This window comes from Dendropsophus ebraccatus, chromosome 1 (genome assembly GCF_027789765.1).
Source record: "Dendropsophus ebraccatus isolate aDenEbr1 chromosome 1, aDenEbr1.pat, whole genome shotgun sequence".
In the NCBI taxonomy this organism is placed as follows: Eukaryota; Metazoa; Chordata; class Amphibia; order Anura; family Hylidae; genus Dendropsophus; species Dendropsophus ebraccatus.
Genome location: NC_091454.1, coordinates 214,282,181 through 214,308,219, shown reverse-complemented (window position 1 = coordinate 214,308,219; position 26,039 = coordinate 214,282,181). Strand labels below are relative to the sequence as shown.

Genomic DNA, 26,039 nt, shown 5'->3' with positions numbered 1-26,039 from the left:
TGGGATCATGACAACACTGTTTTTCCTGCTGCCAGGTCAACTCTGGCTAAGGACTAGAAAAACATGGCTGCTTCTTATAAAACCTTACCACACCTAGCCTCAGGCTGCACGTGGTATTGCACCTCTTTCAAGGTGCTGCTTCACCTACATAAAAGAGCGGTGGTGGTTTTTGGAGCAGCCATGTTTTCTCTTCTTGCACATACACATCCACAGACAAACTCTTCACAGATTGAAGCCAATGTTATAGACATTGGATGAGCACCGGAGCCTTACAGTGATAAGATGTGGCGGGAGCAGAGATCACATTTACCCTGCACAGTCTGCGTTTAACCATGATGAAACCTCCACAACGCGTCAAGACGACTCCAGACTTTCATTAGGATGGGAATGTATTTAGGGCCAACTTCGTAGTTTAATACAACAATATTCTATACAAGATGGTAACACAGGCATTCTTAAAAAAACTGAAGTGATAAGTAAATCCCTCCCCACACAGGGGAAATAAATCTAAAAAAAAATAAAAAATGGAGGGAAAAAAAAACGAACATATATATGACAACTCTCTATTTCTCCTTGTGGCAGCAGCAGACTTGTTTTGGTGAGAACTGCCCTCATTGGCCAGGGAAGGCAGATAATGCTCCAATGAGGGTGAAGGGTCACTCGCCACTGGCACGGTGTGAAGAGCCCACCAGGCAGAAAGTCTTTTCTTTATCTTCATAATAACCAGGAGTCCAGAAACTGCTTACAGCTGTATAATCCATGGGACCAGCGCAAGGAGCTCGCAGCAAGGTGTGGGGGAGAGGAACAATCTTCCAGGCTGAGCCGTCCCCAGAGGCAGCATCCAGCACAAGTCCATGGCTCTCCATGTTATTTCACCAGCGGCCGGGTCTTATCGTCATCACTGCACTGATGGGCTTTGTACTTTTTTACCTCTGCCATGTACTGTGCCCAAGCGCCACCCTTGTGTGTCATGATCTGGAAAAGGGAAGAAGACATCACACAGGGCAAACTTAATACTTTCCACAGTTCCTCTAGACTAGGGGTCCATAACCATGAGGACACATCATTCCTACCAATACAAGGTGGTAAGAATAAACTACAGTGATCTGGAAACTGAAAGCACAGATATATATATATAGATATAGATATATATATATATATATATATATATATATATATATATATATATATATATAGTCAGTTTACTTTTATTGCCATCAGCCTCATATCCTGTTTACACAGATATGTGGCTGATAACGATAAATTTTTCAAGGCTGCTTTAAAGCTATATAGTCACTCCCCTTACTCTATGTCAGACGTGTCAAACATGCGGCCCTCCAGCTGTTTTAAAACTACAATTCCCATCATGCCTGGACAGCCAAAGCTAAGGTTTTGGCTATCTAAGCAGGATGAGACTTGTAGTTTTGCAACAGCTGGAGGGCCTGAGTTTGACATCCCTGCTCTATATGCCGTTCTCTGCACCATCCACAAGCTTAAAGGGCTTATCCAGCGTTAAAACATGGTCACTTGCTTCCAGAGACAGCACCACTCGTCACCAGTTTGGGTGTATATATTGGAACTCATTTCCATTGAAGTGAATGGAGCTTAATTACAAACCGCATCTGAACTGAGACAAGAGTCGTGTTGTCCCTGGAAGAAAGTGGCCATGTTTTTCTAAAGGCCCTATTACACGGAACATTATCGGCCGATAATCATCCCATATAATAGAAGGCAATGATCAGCTGACAAACGACTGTAAAAGCAGCGGTCTGCTGCCGTCGCTCTGTGGAGTAGGAGCAGTGGCAGCAGACCGCTGATATCCTATATGGGCTGCCCAGACAATCTAGTGATCCCCCAGGCAGCCCTGCCACACTTACCCGCTCGCTCCCGCCGCGCATAATAGGAGCGGGGAACGAGGAGCAAACGAGTGCTGACAGCGCTCGTTTGCTCCTCCAGTCGCCCCGTGTAATAGGGGCACAACACTGGATAACCCCTTTAACTGCTGAACATTTAATGTATACCAGCATAAAATGTCAGGGTGTGAGCCTTGCTAGATCAGACAGTATGAATACAAGCGCCCTCAGTAGTAGTCAGGCCATAGCTTTATGCATCACTTCCAGAAGGCTCAGACACCGCTGTGTAGCGTCCGCAGATAAGGTTCCTATACTGACACCACCTTTACATACAAGCGTTTCATGAACATTTCTTACCTCTTCTTCATCCGTCTTTGGCTTCTTGGCTACAATGCCTGTCTTCAGAGCCAGCTTTGCCCCTCCTCTACGCTTGCCCACCTGGGGGTGGAAGGGACAGAAGACTGCAACCGTTATACGAGCCCTGGCAGCCTCTCTGTGTCCCTCTATATAACAGAATATAATGGAGGCCTGGGTTAGACAGGCACAAGACATTCCCGACAATGCCACCCTTCCTCCACCACGTCCCGGGCAGGGGTAATGCTTGTGGAGAGAAGCAGGAATATAGGGTGGGGGGCTGCGTCATACATCATAAACATACACGGATCCCCCACTGAGAAAGGCCAAGAAGGTAAGAGACCCCAGCAATAATCCTCCCAGGGGTGGGAGACACTGCTGCCAGGACACCTTCCTAATCCACTTCCATATCAAGTGTCACCAAGCTTTCCCAGAGTCCTGACAGCCCAGTTCTCTAGCAGGGGATCCATGGCTGCACATCTACCAGACTAGGGATGGGGAAACATGACAGTCTCCAAAGCTGTCTAAACCAATCCCTGTCTTTGCTGACCTTAACAACCAATCACAGTGCAGCAAAATCAGCAAGTCAGTGTGGGAGATAACAGCTGATCTGACTGATGGCCCCAAAACAAACCAATCAGAGATCAGCTTTCACTTCAGCAGATCAATGTGGGTGATAACAGCTTTCACTGATGGCTATGGGAGGTAACAGCTGATCTGATTGGTTGCCCTAAACAGACCAACCAATCACAGCCCAGCAGATGAATGTGGGAGATAACAGCTGCTCTCTGATTGGTTGCCCCCAGCTTTGTGAGAAGATAGGTTACTATGGGCAACAAAAACCGTTGTCCGTTTAGACAGCTTAGATCTGCCCCATTGACTACAAGTCCCGTCATGCACCGGCATGGTGCGGAGTGTCCGGGCATGCTGGGACTTGTAGTCCTGCAGCAGGGCAGGTGTGTGGGGGCCCCGGAGTTCCTTACAAAGCTGACGGGCTTCCTCTTGTCCGGCTCCGGCTTCTTCTCCTCCACCACCTTGGTCTCCTCCTTGCTCCCGGTCGCCTCCATCTTCTTCTTGAAGAGCTCCAGGAAGCTGCCGTCATTGGCGAACAGGTTGACCCCGGACACGGCGGGGGAGTAGGCCCCGGGCTCGGGCGTGTAGAAGGCCGGGGACACGCTGGGGTAGACGGGCAGGACGTGGGGGTAGGCCGGGACTTGTGGCACCGGGGAGGGGTAGGAGGGCTCCGGCGGGAGGGCCGGTGGGGAGTCCGGGGCCCGGCTGGAGGATGCGGCCTCCTCAGGGGGCGGCGGGGAGCCCGGGTCCGCGGTCTCTTCCTCTTCCTCCTCCTCCTTCCTCACCGCCCGCACCTGAGCCTCTGCCGCCTCCTCCCCTTCTTCCTCCTCAGCCTCTTCTTCCTCCTCCTCAGGCCGCGGACTCTTTTCCGCCATTTTGACGAGGCGAGCGGTCACTTCAGAAAACGCGAAAGACGTCGACAGCGAACGGCAGCCGTCGCCCCCTCACCCGCATAAAGGTCCCCGTGACACCGGAGCGCACGCCACGGCAAAACCAATGGCGGGAAAATACGTGCGGCGGAATTAAGATGGCGGACTGGTTTACAGGAGCCAAGCAATCGGTAGAGGGGTGGGAATAAGAAAAGAATTCGCTTGGCAACACAGCAGCCAATGAAAAGGCGCAACAGTTAGTATATTGTCCAATCTCAGGCGTCGGCAGAATGAGTGACAGTTTGGTGATCCAATGGTCGTAGACTTCTTTAGGGAAGCGCGACCAATCAGCTGCGACTACAACACATTATCACTGTGATGAAGCTAAAGTTTATTGGTCAGAGCTAAGACGTGGATTCAATCCTATGGCCCGCCTCCTTACATGTGATTGACATATAATAGAGCAATCAGTGATTAAGAAGAAAACGTGTCCAATGAAATGGTGCTGCTTTACGTTTGACAGTGATTGGCATCGGCATTAACCAATCACAATTAAGGATGAGTGTGACATAACGGCGACTGACATTGACATCTCCCTTAACCAATAGAAAGAGCGGAGCCGCCCACAGGGCGCGCTCGGATTGGTGGGAGGGGATGCTGGACTGTCTGATTGTGCAGAGCCGTGTGGGGGGGAGAAGGTTGGTTGCTTAGGGTCACGTGATTCTACGGGAAGATGGCTGCGCCGGTGGATGATGAGTTTGAAGATGCTCCAGATGTAGAGCCGCTAGAACCTACGTTACTTAACGTCATTGAACAGCGTTCCCTGCGATGGATCTTTGTCGGAGGGAAAGGCGGAGTGGGCAAGACCACCTGCAGGTGAGCTGTGGGGGCCCGCGCAGAACGGAGATGGGCTGAACCAAGTGTGCATGGGGGGGGGGCGCTATGGGGGATACTATTTCTGAGTATGAGAAGGGAGGCCGGGTCACTTCTACAGCACAGTGCGTCATGGGAACTACGTGTCCCAGCAGGTGGAGTAGTCCAGACACTGCAGTCATGTAACTGGGAGGAGCCCACCACCTCTCAGGGGCGTGTCTGACAGCAGCATGCTGACTGTTTCCCCTAGCAACCATCACAATTGTGGCAGTAGCAAGAAAGTGTGGTCACATGACCCCAGGCCTCATTACTGACATATAGCCTGAAACTATGAGCACCGATGATGGATCAGCCTGATATCGGGGGGATGTGGAGGCAGAGTCCCCACCTTCATCTCTTCATCGTGTTTCCTATCTCTGAGCAATGTCATCAATGTGGCCCCCGGGGCATTATCCGCTGCCATTAGGGGGGACTTGGTGTGTACAATGGTCAGGTGGGTGGTCGGTGTCACAGTAACATCCACATGATGCCAGGACACAAGGTCTCCAGCAGGACATTGCCCATCACACCGCCCCGCCATCTTGTCGTCTTCCCATGGTGCATCCTGTTGCCATCTTTAGTTAGTGACACATCCAGATGTCCACATGATGGAGAAGGTGACCCATCAGATCTGGCAGCCATCTTTCATTGCTCCATGGTCAAGTACTGATGATCCCATGACCATTATTGACAGGGGTCAGCCCTGACCGGTCTACACAGCCTTCATAAGATAAATTCCTAAAAAAAACTGCTACTAATGTTTAATCAATGTAAATCTCTTTATTATCAAAAATATCAATAAAATCACAACATGGAGTAAAAATCATGCACACAAGAGGTACTGTCTAAACAGATGATAAGATGGATACAACAATGTATCCCTAAATGTAAAGGTATCCACTACTGTGTGAATCCTGCCAACAGCATGATATAGGCTTTGATGCTCTGTATAGCACTATTGCTATTGCACTAAACCCAGGTGAAAGGAAGTATGTAAACAATAATGAGAAAGTTCTCCAACAATAAATACACTGACTGGGACAAAAAGACAGTACCTGATATAATTGTGTGCTGCCACCTCTAACGCACGTTTCGCGTACCGCTTGTTCCTCTGTGAACAAGCGGTACGCGAAACGTGCGTTAGAGGTGGCAGCACACAATTATATCAGGTACTGTCTTTTTGTCCCAGTCAGTGTATTTATTGTTGGAGAACTTTCTCATTATTGTTTACATACTTCCTTTCACCTGGGTTTAGTGCAATAGCAATAGTGCTATACAGAGCATCAAAGCCTATATCATGCTGTTTGCAGGATTCACACAGTAGTGGATACCTTTACATTTAGGGATACATTGTTGTATCCATCTTATCATCTGTTTAGACAGTACCTCTTGTGTGCATGATTTTTACTCCATGTTGTGATTTTATTGATATTTTTGATAATAAAGAGATTTACATTGATTAAACATTAGTAGCCGTTTTTTTTAGGAATTTGTTGATAGAGACCCAGGCAGGTCTGGTGGTCGTTGTAGGATATATAGCCTTCATAAGATGCAGAGTCCTGATTGACGTGACTCCTGTCTATCACAAGTTTTTTAGTGGCTTGTTCTTCTTTGGGATGAGACTGGATGGGGTTTCCTTCACTCCACACCCATCAATGAGCAGCCATCACCCTGTCCCTGGTTGTCCCTCCTCAGACACTTCTGGTAGGTACCAACCACCACATACCGGGACCACAACACAACACAGGCCGCTCTGAAGGTGATCTTACCCTGGCGTCTGCACATCAGCGTTTGGTCACAGTCGCTCGGATCCTTACACTTTTTCCATTGTTTCTGCTTCCAACATCACTTTCAAGAACTGGTAACTTTATTGCCAATATATCTGACCCCAGGATGGGCTGCACTGTCTCCATATAATCCAAATTATTCACGTTATGACTGATCACAGTATGTATATGTACATTGTATTATATGAGTAGAGGCTGAGTACTGTGTGTCCTGCAGTTGCAGTCTGGCCGTCCAGCTTTCTCGGATTCGGGAGAGTGTACTGATCATTTCCACAGACCCTGCGCATAACATCTCAGATGCTTTCGACCAGAAGTTCTCCAAGGTGCCCACCAAAGTGCGCGGCTATGATAACCTGTTTGCTATGGTGAGTTGGAATGGATCTATCTATCTATCTATCTATCTATCTATCTATCTATCTATCTATCTATCTCCTATCTATCTATCTCCTATCTATCTATCTATCTATCTATCTATCTAGTCTGAAGAATCTTGGAATTCCTTGGAACATCTATCTATCTATCTATCTCCTATCTATCGATCTATCTATCTCCTATCTATCTATCTATCTATCTATCTATCTATCTATCTATCTATCTATCTATCTATCTATCTATCTCCTATCTATCTCCTATCTATCTCCTATCTATCTATCTATCTATCTCCTATCTATCTCCTATCTATCTCCTATCTATCTATCTATCTATCTATCTATCTATCTATCTATCTATCTATCTATCTATCTCCTATCTATCTCCTATCTATCTATCTATCTACCTCCTATCTATCTATCTATCTATCTATCTATCTATCTATCTATCTATCTCCTATCTATCTATCTATCTATCTATCTCCTATCTATCTATCTACAGTCCAAAAAAGTCCGCAGCACTCCAACATAAAGTAAGGTGGTTTATTCCATCAACACAGGTACAAAAAATCAACAACGTTTCAACTCTCTCACAGAGTCATTCTCAAGCCATTCTCTGTGAGAGAGTTGAAACGTTGCTGATTTTTTGTACCTGTGTTGATGGAATAAACCACCTTACTTTATGTTGGAGTGCTGCGGACTTTTTTGGACTGTGTTTGGGATCCCCGGCCAAGGGACTTTCTTCGCAGGCACCCACTCCTTCCTCTTTGGAAGTGCGGCTTTTCTCTGTATTATCTATCTATCTATCTCCTATCTATCTATCTAGTCTGAAGAATCTTGGAATTCCTTGGAACATCTATCTATCTATCTATCTATCTATCTATCTATCTATCTATCTATCTAAATCAGAAGAATACCGCAGCACTCATGGGATAGAATTCAACACAACGTGTTTATTTCCCCAACTATCCCATGAGTGCTGTGGTATTCTTCTGATTTATATTACCTATACCGGGTGGTTGCTGGTATATACCGCCTGGCACCACATTCATCGCTACACGAGTGCTGCATTCATTCTGAATTTCTTATCTATCTATCTATCTATCTATCTATCTATCTATCTATCTATCTATCTATCTCCTATCTATCTATATCCCTCCTATCTATCTATCTATCTATCTATCTATCTATCTATCTATCTATCTATCTATCTATCTATCTATCTATCTATCTCTCCTCTATGTTATCTCTGCAGGAGATTGACCCCAGCCTGGGGGTAGCGGAGCTGCCCGATGAGATCTTTGAGGAGGACAATATGCTGAGTATGGGAAAGAAGATGATGCAGGAAGCCATGAGTGCCTTTCCTGGTATAGATGAAGCCATGAGCTATGCGGAGGTGATGAGGTGAGAGTTCAGGGTCCTGATCATGTGCTGCCCGCACTGGTGCCTGGTTTGTTACAGTGTGTCGGAACACTTTCTCTACTGACAAGCCCTGCGGCAGAAAGAGATCCGGGTTTGTTTCTAGAGAGGAACATGGCCAACTTGTTCTCGAGTCCGATCATTCGGCATTTGATTACTGTTGGATGCAGCCCTAGGGAGTCCTGGAAACCATGGATAGAGCCCTAGGCCATAATCTGTATCCAACTTCTTCAGCGACTGGTAATCAAATGCCGAATGATCAGACTTGAGCATGGTCAACTTGCGCTATTCCCTATAATTTAACCCTGTGTTGTCCCATTGACATCTAGACACAGATATGTTGGCTGATTCCCCTTGTTTCTTTCAGGCTGGTGAAAGGGATGAATTTCTCAGTTGTGGTCTTTGATACGGCCCCCACTGGGCACACGCTTCGGCTTCTTAATTTTCCAACCATTGTGGAGCGAGGTCTGGGGAGACTGATGCAGATAAAGAATCAGATCAGCCCATTTATATCCCAGGTAAAGCTTCTCATTATTCAGTGGCTGCTGTTAGTCCCGTGCCTGCACTATGAGCCTCAATAATTACACCGCACTCTTACCTCCTGCCCCCAGATGTGTAATATGTTGGGTCTTGGGGACATGAATGCCGACCAGCTCGCCTCCAAACTAGAGGAGACTCTGCCCGTCATCCGGTCGGTCAGCGAACAGTTCAAAGATCCGGTGAGATGTGTAACTTATGTGACAGACTGACTACTGAATCCGTATTAATGATTTTGAATAAAAGTGTTGTTCAAGATAACTATGATGACCTATTCAGATATCCTTTATATAATACCACAAGAATATAACTACTATAATACTGCTATATACAAGAATATAACTACTATAATACTGCCCCTATATACAGGAATATGGCTACTATAATACTGCCCCTATATACAGGAATATAAATAACTACTATAATACTGCCCCTATATACAGGAATATAACTACTATAATACTGCCCCCTATATACAAGAATATAACTACTATAATACTGCCCCCTATATACAAGAACATAACTACTATAATACTGCTCCTATATACAAGAATATAACTACTATAATACTGCCCCTATATACAGGAATATAACTACTTTAATACTGCCCCCTATATACAAGAATATAACTACTATAATGTTTCTTCCCTGAACCGCATTTTGTTTCTCTCTTTTCTCCGTGTTTTGCACTCCTCCTGGTGAGACCCACATGACCGCAATTAGCAGGAGACACCTGAGTGCACATGGTTTTAATCCCTCCTGTTTTTTCCCATTCTGTTTGCAGCAGCTATGGTGAGCGCAATACCTCATCCAGACTTGTGCTGTTTGGGGGCGACCTTCTTCTCCGCCGGCGGTGCTGGCCGGGTTCTGGTGTGGTGTTTGTGGGTCTGGTCCTGTGGCATGGGGGTCGCAGGGCCGTCCCATGGCCCCCGTTCCCTGGCTGTGCGTGCCTGCGGGGTTGGTGGCCACTGACTGGCACGGTGTGGACTTAGTGTAGGGACCCATGTGTATCAGATACCGGCACGAGGTACATGGGGCAGTATGGCTTGATCAATTCATACACAAAATTCTGATGTGTTTTTTATTTAGCCTAGGGGCACTAGTATCCGCCATAGGTGTGAGGTGCAGCACTCTGTTTCTTCCCTGAACCGCATAACTACTATAATACTGCTCCTATATACAGGAATATAACTATAATACTGCTCCTATATACAAGAATATAACTACTATAATACTGCTCCTATATACAAGAATATAACTACTATAATACTGCTCCTATATACAGGGATATAACTACTATAATACTGCTCCTATATACAGGAATATAACTACTATAATACTGCTCCCTATATACAAGAATATAACTACTATAATACTGCCCCCTATATACAAGAATATAACTACTATAATACTCCTATATACAGGAATATAACTATAATACTGCTCCTATATACAGGAATATTACTACTATAAGGCTATGTTCACACACCATTAAAATGATGTGCGTTGTCTGCTGTTAAATGACGGCCACCCAATAAAAACAGCCGTCATTTCAACGGTGTGTGACTATGAACATAGCCTAATGCCCCTATTCCACGAGTCGTTTGGAGGAGCAAATTCAACGCGGCTGCAACGAGCGGGTGAGTGCGGGAGGGGCGGCGAGGAGCTGCGGGGGGGCTGCCCGGGGATCGCTGATCGTCCGGGCAGCCCATAGGATATAGCAGCGTCTGCTGCCGATGCTCCTATTCAACGGAGCGACGGCAGCAGATCGCTGCTATATCAGTCGCTTGTTTTTCAACATGTTGAAAAACAAGCGACTGCAACGATCAGCCGACATTAACGATGTCGGCTGATCGATGCACTCTATTCCACGGGACGAATATCGTTTATAGCGGCCGATATCGGCCGAATACGAACGATATTGCTCCTTTAAACGACCCGTGGAATAGGGGCTTAATACTGCTCCTAGGTATAAGGATATAACTACTACAATACTGCCCCCCTATGGTGATGACTAGAATTCCTGTTGATGGATCTCTTGCTGATACCTGCCTTGTTGTGTCGTCCCCAGGAGCAGACCACCTTCATCTGTGTCTGTATCGCAGAGTTCCTGTCGCTCTATGAGACCGAGCGTCTTATCCAGGAGTTGGCCAAGTGTAAAATAGACACTCACAATATTATTGTCAACCAGTTGGTATTTCCTGACCCTGAGAAGCCGTGTCGTATGTGTGAGGCCAGGCACAAGATCCAGTCCAAATACCTGGACCAGGTGGGTGATACGGGAGGAGAGGATGGGTTTGAAGGGTATTTGGTGGATACTTTTCACTAAAAGAAAGCCTCAGAGGTGTGGAGGGTGTAATTCCTCCCTGATGCCATTAGGTGTTACCCAAGGGTCATTAGGACATGATGCTGATTCTCCACCTATATAATGATGTCTCTCTTGCCCATAGATGGAGGATCTGTATGAAGATTTCCATATTGTAAAGCTTCCCCTTCTCCCTCATGAGGTCCGAGGGGCAGAAAACGTCAACACCTTCTCCAACCTTCTCCTTGAGCCTTACAAGCCTCCCAGCGGGAAATGAGCTATGGGGATGCTGGGTGACAACCTTCTGCAGAGGCACAAGACACATTATACCGCTGACAGATCGGGTTCCATCCCTCCCAAGACCGCCTGTCTTCTGCCCCCCCTCTCCCTTCCCTTCTTCAGTTTGGGAGGGGTCTATTTATTTTCAGATTTTGGGGACCCCGTGGCTTTGACCATCTCACACCATTCACTATGTTGTCTCTCTTTCTCTGTCTCTTTCCTTCTCTCTCTCACTGTGGCCGTCTTTCCATCTTCCCATAAGATTGCTGCACCATGAATCGGTATGGGGGATAATTGTAGTTACTGACATGTATCACTAATATGGCCGCCTCCTCCCTGATTATATCACATTGTGTAGAGCCCTGGGGCAGGGTGACTATTAAAGTCTCTTTATAGAAAATATAGCTGAGATGTGTGGTCCTTTTTGGTGTACAGATCGGGGGGAGGTTGCATTGCCACTCTCACCCCCTGCCATTGTCTCCTGTAAGTGTCACCCTGTATGGGTAGTGTAGTAGGTGACGTGTACTGTAGAGAGGTGACAACCTGCGGAGATGTAGCCTGAACCCTCCTCTCCTGGCCTTGTCCTGAGGAGCTGGAGATGACTCAGACTAATGTTATATTTCATTATTATATTATTTATTACTCATTAGGGTGATGGGTTTGCCTCTAATGTCAGGTTGTGCCATCCCTGTCTTATAACTAGGTGGTTGTGCCTGGAGGCAGCCATAACATGGGCATTTCATAGTTATATCCCTCCAATATCTGTGATATTCCTGGGATATAGCAGGAGAAAAATGCAGAATTAGTAGCAGCACATATATTGCCAACCCAAGTTCCTATTAGAAGCCCCGGACATTGAGTGGGTGAGGAGCTAATAGTAGTTCTGGAGATCTGGGGGTTTGGGGCTGTTATTAGCCCTGGAGGCCCAGGGATGTAAGTAGTCCTGGTGGTATGGCATTGGGTACATGGATGTAGTCCTGGTGATCTAGTGGGTGTGTGTAGGGATATTAGTATCCTTGGTGGTCTGGTGTTTGGAGGAATGTTAGAAGCCCTGGAGGGCCTGTGGCAGTAGGGATTTTAGTAGCCCTAGAGGTATGGTGGGTGTGAGACTTAAAAGCCCTGGTGGTGCAGTCATAGGAGAGCTGTTAGTATCCCTTGTGGTCCAGTGGTAAAAGGGATGTTGGAAGCCCTAGAGGTCCTGTGTTTGCAGGGCTGTTAGAAGTGATAGGATGAGTGGTAGGAGGGATGTTAGTATCCCCAGTGGTAAGAGATATGTTGTTATACCCCGTGGTCCAGTGGAAGGAGGGATGTTAGTATCCTCATTGGTAGGAGGGATGTTAGTATACCCTGTGGTCCAGTGGTAGGAGGGATGTTAGTATCCCCAGTGGTAGGAAGGATGTTAGTATCCCCAGTGGTAGGAGGGATGTTAGTATCCCCAGTGGTAGGAGGGATGTTAGTATCCCCAGTGGTAGGAAGGATGTTAGTATCCCCAGTGGTAGGAGGGATGTTAGTATCCCCAGTGGTAGGAGGGATGTTAGTATCCCCAGAGGTAGGAGGGATGTTAGTATCCCCAGTGGTTGGAAGGATGTTAGTATCCCTATAGGTCCTGTAGTAGAAGGGATGTTAGAAACTGGGTATCCCCAGTGCTCCAGTGGAAGGAGGGATCTTAGTTTGTTAGTATCACAGGTTGTAAGGAGGGATTTTAGTATGTTAGTATCCCTGGTGGTCCAGGGGTTGCATAGCCCTGGAGGTTTGGGGGCCTGTAGCACCAGCATCAGGTTCTGTGCAGGTGCAGAGTTGTTTTGTGATTAATACCTGAGAATATGAGCCCATGTGACCATAGTTCTGGTGGCTTCCCTCCATAGTGACAGGTGAACGCTCCCGGGCCGTGCAATGTGCTGGTGTTATCCATGGATGAGAACCTGCAGCATTACAACTAGTGAGAAGATTCTATTCTCAGAGGATTACCTTCCCAGGACGCAGCGTATGGGCAGGAGACCCTCGCTCGCTCCCCCGCCCAACTCTGTTTTGAATTTTCTGCTTAATTTGAGTTAAACAAAGCACCAGGGGGGGCCGCAAGGAGACAGAAAGTTCCAGGCAGCCGTCTGAGCCTCTTACATAACCCAGAGCTGAAAGCCGTGTCTTATTACTGCTGCCTGCCCCCATACCAATGCATAACCCCCCAGCAGGTGGTATCACACTATGTAGGCTTAGATACTGTACATGTGGCTGAGCAGACAGTATCACACATGATAAGCTTAGATACACAGCTCAACAGACGAATCACACATGAAAGATTTCTATACTGATTGAGGGGGGCTGAGCTGCAGTACCACACCTGGCCACACATGGATGAATGTCACTGTGTCTGTGAGCACTACTTCCTCTTGGGAGTCCCCCACGATCGCCAGCTGATCATCACTCATATATATGATAATTTCAGATGAGATACATGGAGGGACATCATTAGCAGTGTCAGTGGCTGTGTGGATCCAGCATTATGTCTCAGCTGTCGCTATTCTATGCAAATAACGTAGATACCAGACTGCTGAGTGCGAGGAGAGGATTATGGCCGCCATGAGGAGGAAGTGTGCTGTCCCACTCATTGTTTACATCATCACAGCTACAGAATGAGATGTGGATTCAGGAGAGTGATCACACTATGGGAGATGTATCATGGAGCTGGTGGAGCCCAGAACAACCCTGCCATGGACAAGTCCTTGATTTCACACATAGGGGTTGTCACCCAACTATTCCTAGACCCTGAAGGGCATGTACATTCTTATTATCATAGTATATAGTATTGTTATCCTATAAAACCATGAGAAAGCTGAGCATCAAATATATAAAAGTATAAATTACTATTCTGCTGGTGGGGTCACTGTGTATATACATTACTAATCCTGAATTATACTCCAGAGCTGCACTCACTATTCTGCTGGTGGGGTCACTGTGTACATACATTACATTACTGATCCTGAGTTACATCCTGTATTATACTCCAGAGCTGCACTCAATATTCTGCTGGTGAGGTCACTGTGTACATACATTACATTACTTAAACTGAGTTACATCCTGTATTATACTCCAGAGCTGTACTCACTATTCTGCTGGTGGGGTCACTGTGTATATACATTACTGATCCTGTATTATACTCCAGAGCTGCACTCACTATTCTGCTGGTGGGGTCACTGTGTACATACATTACTGATCCTGAGTTCCATCCTGTATTATACTCCAGAGCTGCACTCACTATTCTGCATCCTTCCCAGCATTCCCTGCTTATTCGGTATCTGCACAGACAGTACCTTGTATCCTTGGAGTACAGACTGTACCACATATAAAGCTTACATGTTTCAGCTCAGCACATGCTATGTTATGTGATAATTGTGATACACCGGCTCAGCAGAGAGTATCCCATGATTAGATACACTGGCTAGGTGTTTGTATAATAGTGTAATAACTAGTAGAACCTGTCCACCTGGGTCGTGCACTCAGCCACCTGTCGGCCACTCTACTCCGGTCTTCAACGTTCTTCACCTGATGCTCCCCATGTACAGAGTATTCCAGGATACAGGGAGGTGGCCGGTTCTGGTAATGGTGGATACTGGGTCACAGGGTTGGTCTCATTGGAAGAACTGAATCACTATTATTACATTACAGGGCATAGCTATAGGGGGTGAAGGAGTAGGCACAGCCCATGCGGCAACCTAAGGAGCTGCTACTGCTGACATCTTGGTGCAGACACATTGCTGGTCCTGTGGCATCCAGGCCTGGTGGCACAGTATAAGGTAAGTGGTCTTATTGTTATGGCTTGTATGGTATGTGTGGGCATTTATGGGGGTTAGATCATGGCTGATAGGAAACACTTAATCATGCACACAGTAGTGTCAGTACAGAGATGATACACACAGTGATGTCACAGTACAGGGATAATATACACAGTGATGTCACAGTACAGGGATAATATACACAGTGATGTCACAGTACAGGGATAATACACACAGTGATGTCACAGTACAGGGATAATACAGTGATGTCACAGTACTGGGATAATATACACAGTGATGTCACAGTACAGAGATAATACAGTGATGTCACAGTACAGGGATAATACACAGTGATGTCACAGTACAGGGATAATACACAGTGATGTCACAGTACAGAGATAATACATAGTGATGTCACAGTACAGGGATAATATACACACACTGATGTCACAGTACAGGGATAATACACACAGTGATGTCACAGTACAGGGATAATACACACAGTGATGTCACAGTACAGGGATAATACACACAGTGATGTCACAGTACAGGGATAATACACACAGTGATGTCACAGTACAGGGATATTATACGCAGTGATGTCACAGTACAGGGATAATACACACAGTGATGTCACAGTACAGGGATATTATACGCAGTGATGTCACAGTACAGGGATAATACACACAGCGATGTCACAGTACAGTGATATTATACGCAGTGATGTCACAGTACAGGGATAATACACAGTGATGTCACAGTACAGGGAGAATACACAGTGATGTCACAGTAGAGGGATAATGTACAGGGATAATACAGACAGTGATGTCACAGTACTGGGATAATACACACAGTGATGTCACAGTACATGGATAATACACAGTGATGTCACAGTGCAGGGATAATACACACAATGATGTCACAGTACAGGGATAATACACACAGTGATGTCACAGTACAGGGATATTATACGCAGTGATGTCACAGTACAGGGATAATGCACACAGTGATGTCACAGTACAGGGAGAATACACACAGTGATGTCACAGTACAGGGATAATACACACAGTGATGTCACAGTACAGGGAGAATACACATTGAGGTCACAGTGCAGGGATAATACACACAATGATGTCACAGTACAAGGATAATACAGTGATGTCACAGTACAGGGATAATACACAGTGATGTCACAGTACAGGGATAATACACACAGTAATGTCACAGTACAGGGAGAATACACAGTGAGGTCACAGTGCAGGGATAATACACACAATGATGTCACAGTACAGGGAGAATACACACAGTGATGTCACAGTACAAGGATAATACGCACAGTGCTGTCACAGTACAGGGATAATACACACAGTGATGTCACAGTACAGGAATAATACACGCAGTGATGTCACAGTACAGGGATATTATACGCAGTGATGTCACAGTACAGGGATAATGCACACAGTGATGTCACAGTACAGGGAGAATACACACAGTGATGTCACAGTACAGGGATAATACACACAGTGATGTCACAGTACAGGGAGAATACACATTGAGGTCACAGTGCAGGGATAATACACACAATGATGTCACAGTACAGGGATAATACAGAGTGATGTCACAGTACAGGGATAATACACACAGTGATGTCACAGTACAGGCATAATACACACAGTAATGTCACAGTACAGGGAGAATACACAGTGAGGTCACAGTGCAGGGATAATACACACAATGATGTCACAGTACAGGGAGAATACACACAGTGATGTCACAGTACAAGGATAATACGCACAGTGCTGTCACAGTACAGGGATAATACACACAGTGATGTCACAGTACAGGGATAATACACAGTGATGTCACAGTACAGGGATAATACACACAGTGATGTCACAGTACTGGGATAATACACAGTGATGTCACAGTACAGGGATAATACACAGTGATGTCACAGTACAAGGATAATACACACAGTGCTGTCACAGTACAGGGATAATACACAGTGATGTCACAGTACAGAGATGATACACACAGTGATGTCACAGTACAAGGATAATACGCACAGTGCTGTCACAGTACAGGGATAATACACACAGTGATGTCACAGTACAGGGATAATACACAGTGATGTCACAGTACAGGGATAATACACACAGTGATGTCACAGTACAGGGATAATACACAGTGATGTCAGTACAGGGATAATACACAGTGATGTCACAGTACAGGGATAATACACAGTAATGTCACAGTACAGGGATAATACACAGTGATGTCACAGTACAGGGATCACCTACTCATTGATATTACAGCACACCAATTATACAACAATGATTTCACAGTATAACAAAAAGAAATATATGGTGATTAGAGATGAGGGCAACTGGAGCATGCCCATGTCCTATTGTGCAGCATTGGATTACTGGTGGCTGAAGAAGTTGGATGCAGCTCTAGGAAGTCCTGGAAAACATGGATACAGCCTATGGCTTCAGCCACCGGTGTTCATGATTGAGTTAATCTCTAGTGGCGATGTCATATGTATAACGCCAATGCATGAATAATGAGAAATGTAACATGTCAGAGAAGGGATAAAAAACACAAACAAATGAAGAAAAAAAAACCCACACACACATGTGGCGCATTGTTTTGTGGTGGCCAGTAAAACGCCATAATAGAGCTGTGTCTATGGGCCCCCTAATACTGGGGTCTGCATACAGTTTAATCTCCTCTTCTATACTGATCACTAACCGCACTTTATCTATAGACATGAGCCCCTTAGTTACTGGGTTTGGGATAGCAATATACCCCTTTGGGGGGCAGTAGTGGGGCGGGGGGACTTTTGTACAGCACGCAGGTGGAGTAGACCTTTCCCCTGATGATGATCTCACACTTGTGGCTATGGGAGCAGTGTGAGCAGGTTGGTGCAGGATGACTCAGGTTGGAAACTGACATCTGTGGGACCTCAGGGTATTTTGCAGTCCTAGTAATCTGTGTGAATGTTGGGAGTTATAGTCCTACCAGAACCTAATGTGGATTTCATGGAGAGAAGTGGATAATGTGGAAAGCATGGATCCGGACGCCCAGCAGGACAATGCCAGGAGCTGTGGGCAAGTGAGGACTGCCACCATTACAGGAGAAGGTCACCCTGTGGGGTTCCATTGTATCCCACCCTGTACGCCCCCCTCCCCCAGCACCTGGACTATTCCATGCTGGGGTGAGTGGGTGGGAGGAAGGAAGGAGAGCAGAGGTGTCTGGGTGGGGAGGAGGAAGCTTTATGGGGAGAGACAGGGCAGGCTGGGTTAGTTGGGAGAGAGTTTCCCTTCTGTGCACTGGGATCTGGGGGAGAGAGCGGGGAAGCTGTGGATACCTGCACTGGTGAGTGTACATTATAACGCTATACAATGGGGGGGGGTCCTTATAATTTAGGATCACATGACACAGGACAAGAGGTAATGATAATCATCCCTGAGCACAATAGCGCTTCCTCCTATAGTGTATAGTGCATGGATGTAGCAGAGCTGGTTTTAAGGGTCTGTTCACATGGGACTGAAAGGCGACAGGTTTATTGCAGCGTTGATCATCACAGATTAAGCTGAAGACATTGGGCAGCGATTCAAAGCTTTATTATCCAACTGTCCAGCTGTAGGCAGTGGTCTTACGCCTGAGGTTGGTAAACCTAGTAAACTAGATAGACATCTGATATAGGGTGACATGACTCTCCCCCGACAGCAGACATTGGTGGTGAGAGGGTCAGACATGTTGGATTTGAATATACGTGGTCCTTTTGTTCTCAAGGGAGGTAAGCCACTGCCACTGGGAAATAAGAGGGCTGTAATGGTGTCCATGACAGATATAACCGTGTATATGTATAATTTATTAATGATGACGGACCATTATAAACCAGTGTTCCATTACTTCAAGGGCCATAGGATATTGTTAAAGTTATTGATCAGGCACAGACGTGCGATTATTCTCCTGGCCCCATTATTATCTATACATCTCAGGCTGGATTTACTAGTCTAGGTTACTTACCAGCCGCGAGGACGGTTGTTAACTCACTTATTAGTCGTGAAACTTTATCCCGGACAAACCCCCATCTTTTAGACTGACAACATCAATCTGTCAAAGTAAAGTAAAGCTGTAAATTTAAACTTGACGTAGTTGTTGCTACCCCATTGAGATGAATAGAACTGGTTTCTCGAAGTTTTTGCTGTGTGTGAATATACCCTTAGACATATACGCCTAATGTTTATAGGCCATGTGCCGCCAGGTCTTCCTGCAGCTTATCTCCCATGGGAACAAAGGACAGGGAATATTGATATATTTCGTGCCCACCTGTGGGGTAGGGTTCGTAGACACCCCATACACATGTCATGGTTGGCCAGTCCCTCCACATTTATCTGGTTTATGTTTGGCCACCTTAATGGATGGGTGGGGGGAGCAATACAAATATTTAAGATTGTGACTGCTCCTTGATGATGTCCTCTTCTTATCTTACCAAGAATGATAAGACAAAACGTTTATCAGAGTCACTGACCGTTTTCCCGTCACCCTGGCATATCGACCCACTTACATGTGTTGTCCCTCAAACTGAGAGTTAATAGGATTTGGTGCTCCTCCATTGTCCTCAGGAATGTCTCCAAACAGAGGAAATCTATAGCGGCCATCTGTGTATCCTGCCGCCGACAGACCCCATTAGTACAGGAAGTTATCAATTAACCATCTATATGGGGCTGCCACTGTATGTATGCAATGAGATTACAGGGCTGCTTCCTTCTAGATACAGCGCCACCCTTGTCTTTAGGCTGTGTATGGTATTGCATTTGTGTGATTTACCAGATCAGTATGATACAGAGCATTGTGACCATCCTAAAAGCAGTGTTCCCCAACCTGTGGCTCTACAGTAGGACTACAACTCCCAGCCTGGATGGCCGGGTTTGCTGGGAGTTGTAGTCTTGCCACAGGTTGGAGAACACTGCCTTAAAGGAGCCGATCTGGAGGAGCAAGTGAGCGCCGACCTGTCAGATCACCGCTATTAAACGCACCGACAGCGAGCGGGTCAGAGTGGGGGAGCCGCGAGAAGCTGCGGGAAGCGCTCCCCGAATGATCTTTAGATCACTATTATTCTAATTTTTAACAACATGTTGAAAGACAAGGATCAGCTGACATCGGGCATGTCGGCTGATCGTTCCCTTTTAACAGGAGCTATTACACCAAGTCCAAATACGGCCGATAATCGCTTGGTGTAATAGGCTTTTAGATTATATACACTGACTTTCCTTTATGGCTTGTTCCCTGTTTATAGTCTGTTTCTGGCTTTGACTTAAAAAAATCTGTCAGCTAAATCTCTCTGTATAAACGCATTCTTAGATCCAGAGGTTCAGCAGAGATGTGCAAGATAGAGCTCAGCTTTTGTTTCATAACAAGCTCTGGTAAAATGAAAGCTGAGCTGTGATTGGTTGCTATAGGAAAACAATGGCTCAGCAAACACCATAGTTAATACATAAGCTTAGATACTTCAGGCCTAGTGGACAGTCTTGTTTCTGATGGGCTTAGATACTTGGCCCAGCAGTCATATTCGGCTTAGATACGTGGCGCAGCAGTCAGAATCATCCATGATATTGTAATAGCTTGTTGTTTTTCAGGTTCCCGTTTCTAGCTGGGCATCATGACTGTGACATACACGGCCCGTGTGGCTAATGCCCGCTTTGGTGGCTTCTATAAACTCCTGCTGCTATGGCGGGGGAGCATATACAAGCTGTTGTATAAAGAGTTCCTGGCGTTCTTCATCATGTATTCAGCCCTCAGTATAACATACAGGTAAGATGGCCGCCATGGTGGGGGGGCTCAATCTGACCAGAGGACATGATCTTGTGATTTCGAGTCATTTTCTTTCCTTTCTCAGGTTCCTTCTGTCTGAAGATCAGAGGCGCTGCTTCGAGAAAGTATCGCTTTACTGCAATAAATACGCCACCCTCATCCCTGTGTCCTTTGTGCTTGGTGAGCGAATCTAAGGGTCCTATTACACTGAGCGATTTTTTAACGATTAGCGATCGCAAACAAGATTGTTTATCTTTAACCTGAAATTGTTCACCATATTATGCTGCGTTTACACGGAATGATTATCGTGCGAATTTGCACAATAACGATCGAATTCGAACGATAATCGTACGTGTAAACGCAGCGAACGATCAAGCCACAAGCGAGAAATCGTTCATTTTGATCTTTGAACATGTTCTCAAATCGTCGTTGGCCGTTCGCAAAAAAATCGCAGATCGTTCCGTGTAAACAGTCGTTCACCGATTTAACCTATGTTCGAGATAGGCTTAAGCAATGGCAAAACTATCTTTCCGTACGATATATCGTTCCCTCTAAACACTGATGGTTATAAAAAATATAATTGTTACTTCAAAATCGTTAATCGTACGATCGGGCGAATTATCGCTCCGTGTAAACCCAGCATTACACAGAACGATAACCGATTATTCCTTCTGATCCCAGAAAAACAATGAACAATGTGCGATTACACTAAACGTTTAGTGAAAAAATGCGGAACCTGAGTGAACAAACGTGGAATTACAGCGAACGATTAACGATAATTTTAGGTTCAGATCTAAATCAACGATCAACAACATATGAACGATTTTTCGATTGTTGCCTGAGCTAATGTTCTCCATATGTGATTGCTTCCCAGCTTGGCAGTATATATAGGGCATACAGCACCTTCATTATATTCCTAGTACAATTATAAACCTAGGGGGCGCTCTTGATGTATCCCATATCTTCATCTTCCATCCCACAGGTTTCTATGTTACCTTGGTAGTAAACCGCTGGTGGAATCAGTACCTCTGCATGCCTTTCCCTGACAGGCTCATGTGCGCCATCTCTGCCACCGTGCATGGATCAGATGAGCGGGGGAGGATGTACCGCAGGACGCTGATGCGTTACTGCAGCATGTCTGGTCTGCTCATCCTGCGCTCCGTCAGCACGGCTGTATTCAAGAGATTCCCCACTATAGATCATGTGGTGGAGGCAGGTAAGATTATTGGTCCAGACTAGACACATTGTACCAAACTTTCAGCTCTAAATAATATTAGGTAATGACTCTTTTTTTTTTTTTTTTTTTCTTTCCACCTGAAGGGTTTATGACTCGTCATGAAAGGAAGAAGTTTGAGAACCTGCGCTCCTCCTATAATAAGTACTGGGTCCCATGTGTGTGGTTCTGTAGCCTGGCAGCGCAGGCGCGGAGCGAGGGCAGGATACGGGATGACCATGCATATAAAATGCTAATAGAGGTGAGTCAGAGGCAGGTGTTATAAGAAATACCCTATAAAAAGGGTAAAATTCTTCCCAGGGCCAGAAGGGGGCGCTTATTGCTTAAGGTTTATTGTATATTTCAATGCATAAATCTTTGTGGTGAGATCCACCTAGTGTTGGGCACAGGTAGACGGATTTTATTGTGTGCTGTTAGTATGCAGTGACCACTAGGTGGTACTGTCATCATGTGGTGCTGTTAGCATGTGTTGACCACGAAGTGTTAAAGGGGTACTCGGGAGGAATTAACCGATGTCAGAAAATTATACAGATTATTGGTGCGTTCACACGTACAGGATCTGCAGCAGATTTGATGGCCCAGAGTTATTCTGCATTGAATCTGCAACTTCAAATCTGCGCCATCAAATCTACTGCAGATCCTGTACGTGTGAACGCACCCTATATGTTTTTTTTTTTCTGTCTGACACAATGCTCTCTGCTGCCCTCTGTCTGTGACCGAAATTGTCCAAAGCAGTAGTAAATCCCTCTATAAAACCTTTCCTGCTCTGGACAGTTCCTGACATGGACAGAGGTGGCAGCAGAAAGCACTGTGTCAGACTGGAAAGAATACACCACTTCCTGCAGGATATACAGCAGCTGATAAGTACTGGAAAACGTGACATTTTTAAGTAGAAGTAACTTACAAACTTACTTTACAAGTTTACAAACATCCTGAACCCAACTTTTTGGCAAGTTGGCTCAACACTAATAGTAACAACAAGATGGGCTAGGTGGTAGATGGGCTAGGTGGTAGTGTTAGCATTGTATGAGCACTAAAAGGTGTGGTTTTCAATTGCAGACACTAAGTGGTGCTATTCGCATGTTTTGACCGCTAGGTCGTCCTGTCTTTTGAAATCTCCTTTTATTTCTGTTCCATTGTTTTTGTTCAGTGGTTAGCAGGCGTCTGTGCTGCGGATGACTGATCTCTAAGTAAAACTGCCCTCTTCCACAATTAAATTGGTGACTCAATAGAAAGAAACAAAGGGATCTAAAAAGTGAAATCATGTGGAGTCTTTAGTCACCATTCCCAGACTTCTAAAAAGCCAAATGATGTCTCATAGTGGCCCCTAGTGCAAATAGGAATAGCAATAGAAAAAGCTGTTTTCCTATATTGGGGATAGAATTAGGACCTTATTGTATTTTCTACCACTGTCCTCCTCTCCTTACAGGAGCTAAACGCTTTCCGTGGGAACTGCAGCTTGCTCTTCCACTACGACTGGATCAGCATTCCACTAGTGTACACTCAGGTAAGTAGGAGCCTTTTAGTGTTCAAAACATGGACATTGGCCCTTTAAATCTATCATGTTTCCGCCCATAAGGAGCTGGAGTAAAATTAATATATACAAGTGTTTCTCTGGCTTTAGAGCTGTCGCAAAACTACAACTCCCATCGTACCCCAACAGCCTTTAAATGTTGGGACATGTGGTTCTGCAACAGTCAGAGAGCCATAGGTTTGGAAATAGTAATATAGCGCACCTCGTGGGCGGGGCTACAGCTTATAAAGACCATCCGTGACCTCCTAAATGCATTAAATATTATATTGTAATCCTGGCCTTTCTCTCCTTGGTGTCAGGTAGTGACCATTGCTGTATACAGCTACTTTCTGACGTGTCTGATTGGACGGCAGTTCTTAGACCCCTCCCAGGGTTACAGCGGTCAGGACCTTGATCTCTACGTCCCAGTCTTCACTCTCCTGCAGTTCTTCTTCTATGCCGGCTGGCTGAAGGTATATGACAAGCTTTACCTATGGTCCGTTTGGAAGGTTCCTTTCTAGTAGTCTCCATGTTTACACCCCCTCCTCCACACTTTCTAGGTGGCTGAGCAGCTGATCAATCCTTTCGGGGAGGATGATGACGACTTTGAGACCAACTTCCTCATTGACAGGAATTTCCAGGTAATGAAGGTTTCATCTAGGACCTGCACTTTATTCTGGTTACAGTGACATTGGAGAGGGAGCGGAGGTCACTAATGCTATTGGTGGTAGAATCCCAGCTATAGCCTTCCCCTCTGCCTGCGTGCTAGGTGTCCATGATGGCTGTGGATGAGATGTATGGAGATGTTCCTTTCCTGGTGAAGGATCGATACTGGAATGACTCTGACCCCCGGCCTCCATACACAGCCGCCACCTTATTCCAGAAATACCAACCTTCCTTCCAAGGATCCACCTTTGACATGGCGTAAGTAGTAAGCTCCTCATGGCTCTCCTGTTGGTTTAAGGAAGCTGAGATACAGTGAGCTGTTTGTTTGTTTGAGATTCTCTTCCAGTTCAGGGGAAGACCTCTGAATTGACCATTTTTTTTCCCCTCTCAGGCTGGCTAAGGAGGACATGCAGTTTCAGCCTCTATCGGACATTGAGGAGATGAATGAAGAAACCTACACCCGTCCTTTCCCCCTCTTCAGCCGCCGCCTTCTCCCAGGTGTGGGGCCCTCGCCACTCTCCTCCTCTGCTGCACTCACTTCTCCATTTGTGGCCCCCGGGAGCCGCATGACTCTCCTGAGACGATCATCCACGTCGACCTCCCAGTCTTCTGACAGCTTGTATCCAGAGAGTCAAGAAGACCCCACACAGACAGAGACCCTGCCGCATCCCGAGACACGACCTCCTGACGTCCCAGTCCAGAACCTATTCCAGGTTGAATCCCAACCATCCTTCATGCCCCCCAGTGAGCTTGCTGCCCCCCTAGTAGATGCCATAGCTGCCACCCAAGAGGTGGAGGCCAACACCTTATCCGAGGCCTTGTAAAAGGATGGCAGCCATATGTATTATGGACTAGAATATAAATGGATAATGCAGGGTTGGATGTGGTTCATCTCTGCAGATCATCGCTCCCTGTGCCAAATATGTCCTACATAGTTCCGCTGACATCTAGATTGTGGTTTAGAAGAAATGCCCCCCCGCTTCCTTCTAGTCATGTATTTTTTGTATTTTGTACTATTTAATAATAAAACTGGGTTTTGATACGTTTGTTATGTGCGTCCCAAACAGTCATACCCCACACGGGGGCCACATAATGACATAGCAACACTATGAACATACAGTATTCCCCATTGTATTGGTCTAGGGGGCGCTCCAGAGTAATTACATACATTACAGCGTATGATGCCTATGGTCTAGGAGAAGCTCCCTCACATATCTTCTACATAAGGACCTTACTTTACAGCTTCTATTGGACCAGATGATCTGTTTTCTCACAACATGGGAAATTTCCGGGCTTTCTGATATTTTCTCATTGATTGTTTGCACTCGATCAGAAGTAAGATTTTATTTGCTAGGGGACTTGCCATATGTTACGATGATCACATCTATTCATTGATCCTAATTTAAAGAGGATGTACCACCTGGTACATCCTCTTTAACCTGAACCCACCTATCGAACGGCGCCGCGGTCCGTTTTTCGGACCGAGGCCCCGTGCACGGCGCCATTCTATGCACGGGAAGCGGCCGGTGCACTGGAGGCTGGCCCGCCCACCCCCAGTGGGAGGGAATTCCCTCCCCTGTATGACGCGGCTCCGTTCATTCTAAGAGAGCCGCGTCAATCAGGGGAGGGAATTCCCTCCCACTGGGGGCGGGTAGGCCGGCCTCCAGTGCTTGAGCACCGGCTGCTGTTTAGCTGTAATTTGCGCAAAATCGCTACGTTTTTACTGTGACTGCGCAAATTAGGGCTAAACAGCAGCCAGGAAAAAGTACAGTAACGA

General features: G+C 46.0%; 3 protein-coding genes across 4 annotated transcripts; 2 read left to right on the top strand and 1 right to left on the bottom strand.

The window, feature by feature from the left end:
- Positions 1 to 371: 371 nt before the first annotated feature.
- Positions 372 to 3,859, bottom strand: TRIR (telomerase RNA component interacting RNase). Its single transcript, XM_069947664.1, has 3 exons — positions 3,191 to 3,859; positions 2,211 to 2,291; positions 372 to 975 (listed from the first exon to the last, which is right to left on the bottom strand). Exons 1-3 carry the CDS (start codon positions 3,653 to 3,655, stop codon positions 868 to 870), a joined length of 654 nt encoding a protein of 217 aa, XP_069803765.1. The 5' UTR covers positions 3,656 to 3,859; the 3' UTR covers positions 372 to 867.
- GET3 (guided entry of tail-anchored proteins factor 3, ATPase) lies at positions 3,086 to 11,660 on the top strand. The gene is made up of 7 exons (XM_069947650.1): positions 3,086 to 4,525; positions 6,566 to 6,713; positions 7,972 to 8,120; positions 8,503 to 8,653; positions 8,747 to 8,854; positions 10,744 to 10,941; positions 11,123 to 11,660. Exons 1-7 carry the CDS (start codon positions 4,383 to 4,385, stop codon positions 11,252 to 11,254), a joined length of 1,029 nt encoding a protein of 342 aa, XP_069803751.1. The 5' UTR covers positions 3,086 to 4,382; the 3' UTR covers positions 11,255 to 11,660.
- Positions 11,661 to 14,826: 3,166 nt separating this feature from the next.
- Positions 14,827 to 25,234, top strand: BEST2 (bestrophin 2). Of its 2 annotated transcripts, none has more exons than XM_069977560.1 (10): positions 14,827 to 15,047; positions 20,675 to 20,849; positions 20,935 to 21,029; positions 21,832 to 22,065; positions 22,170 to 22,324; positions 23,513 to 23,590; positions 23,917 to 24,069; positions 24,157 to 24,237; positions 24,366 to 24,520; positions 24,654 to 25,234. In XM_069977560.1, the coding sequence occupies exons 2-10, from the start codon at positions 20,698 to 20,700 to the stop codon at positions 25,084 to 25,086; spliced, it is 1,536 nt and encodes a 511-aa protein (XP_069833661.1). In that variant the 5' UTR covers positions 14,827 to 15,047; positions 20,675 to 20,697; the 3' UTR covers positions 25,087 to 25,234. The 2 variants fall into 2 exon arrangements, with proteins under 2 accessions (XP_069833661.1, XP_069833753.1); XM_069977652.1 differs by lacking the exon at positions 14,827 to 15,047 and adding an exon at positions 17,931 to 17,946.
- The last annotated feature ends 805 nt before the right edge of the window (positions 25,235 to 26,039 follow it).

Bases quoted from the DNA above. Each gene is read 5' to 3' on its own strand.
- TRIR (XM_069947664.1), bottom strand. From the start codon at position 3,655: ATGGCGGAAAAGAGTCCGCGGCCTGAGGAGGAGGAAGAAGAGGCTGAG. The intron at 2,292-3,190 runs GTAAGGAACTCC...TTCCACCCCCAG, and splicing joins AGAGGAAGCCCGTCAGCTTT to GTGGGCAAGCGTAGAGGAGG. The intron at 976-2,210 runs GTAAGAAATGTT...TCCCTTTTCCAG, and splicing joins CAAAGACGGATGAAGAAGAG to ATCATGACACACAAGGGTGG.
- GET3 (XM_069947650.1), top strand. From the start codon at position 4,383: ATGGCTGCGCCGGTGGATGATGAGTTTGAAGATGCTCCAGATGTAGAG. The intron at 8,855-10,743 runs GTGAGATGTGTA...TGTCGTCCCCAG, and splicing joins GCGAACAGTTCAAAGATCCG to GAGCAGACCACCTTCATCTG. The intron at 10,942-11,122 runs GTGGGTGATACG...TCTTGCCCATAG, and splicing joins AGTCCAAATACCTGGACCAG to ATGGAGGATCTGTATGAAGA.
- BEST2 (XM_069977560.1), top strand. From the start codon at position 20,698: ATGACTGTGACATACACGGCCCGTGTGGCTAATGCCCGCTTTGGTGGC. The intron at 21,030-21,831 runs GTGAGCGAATCT...TCCATCCCACAG, and splicing joins CCCTGTGTCCTTTGTGCTTG to GTTTCTATGTTACCTTGGTA. The intron at 24,070-24,156 runs GTATATGACAAG...CACACTTTCTAG, and splicing joins TCTATGCCGGCTGGCTGAAG to GTGGCTGAGCAGCTGATCAA.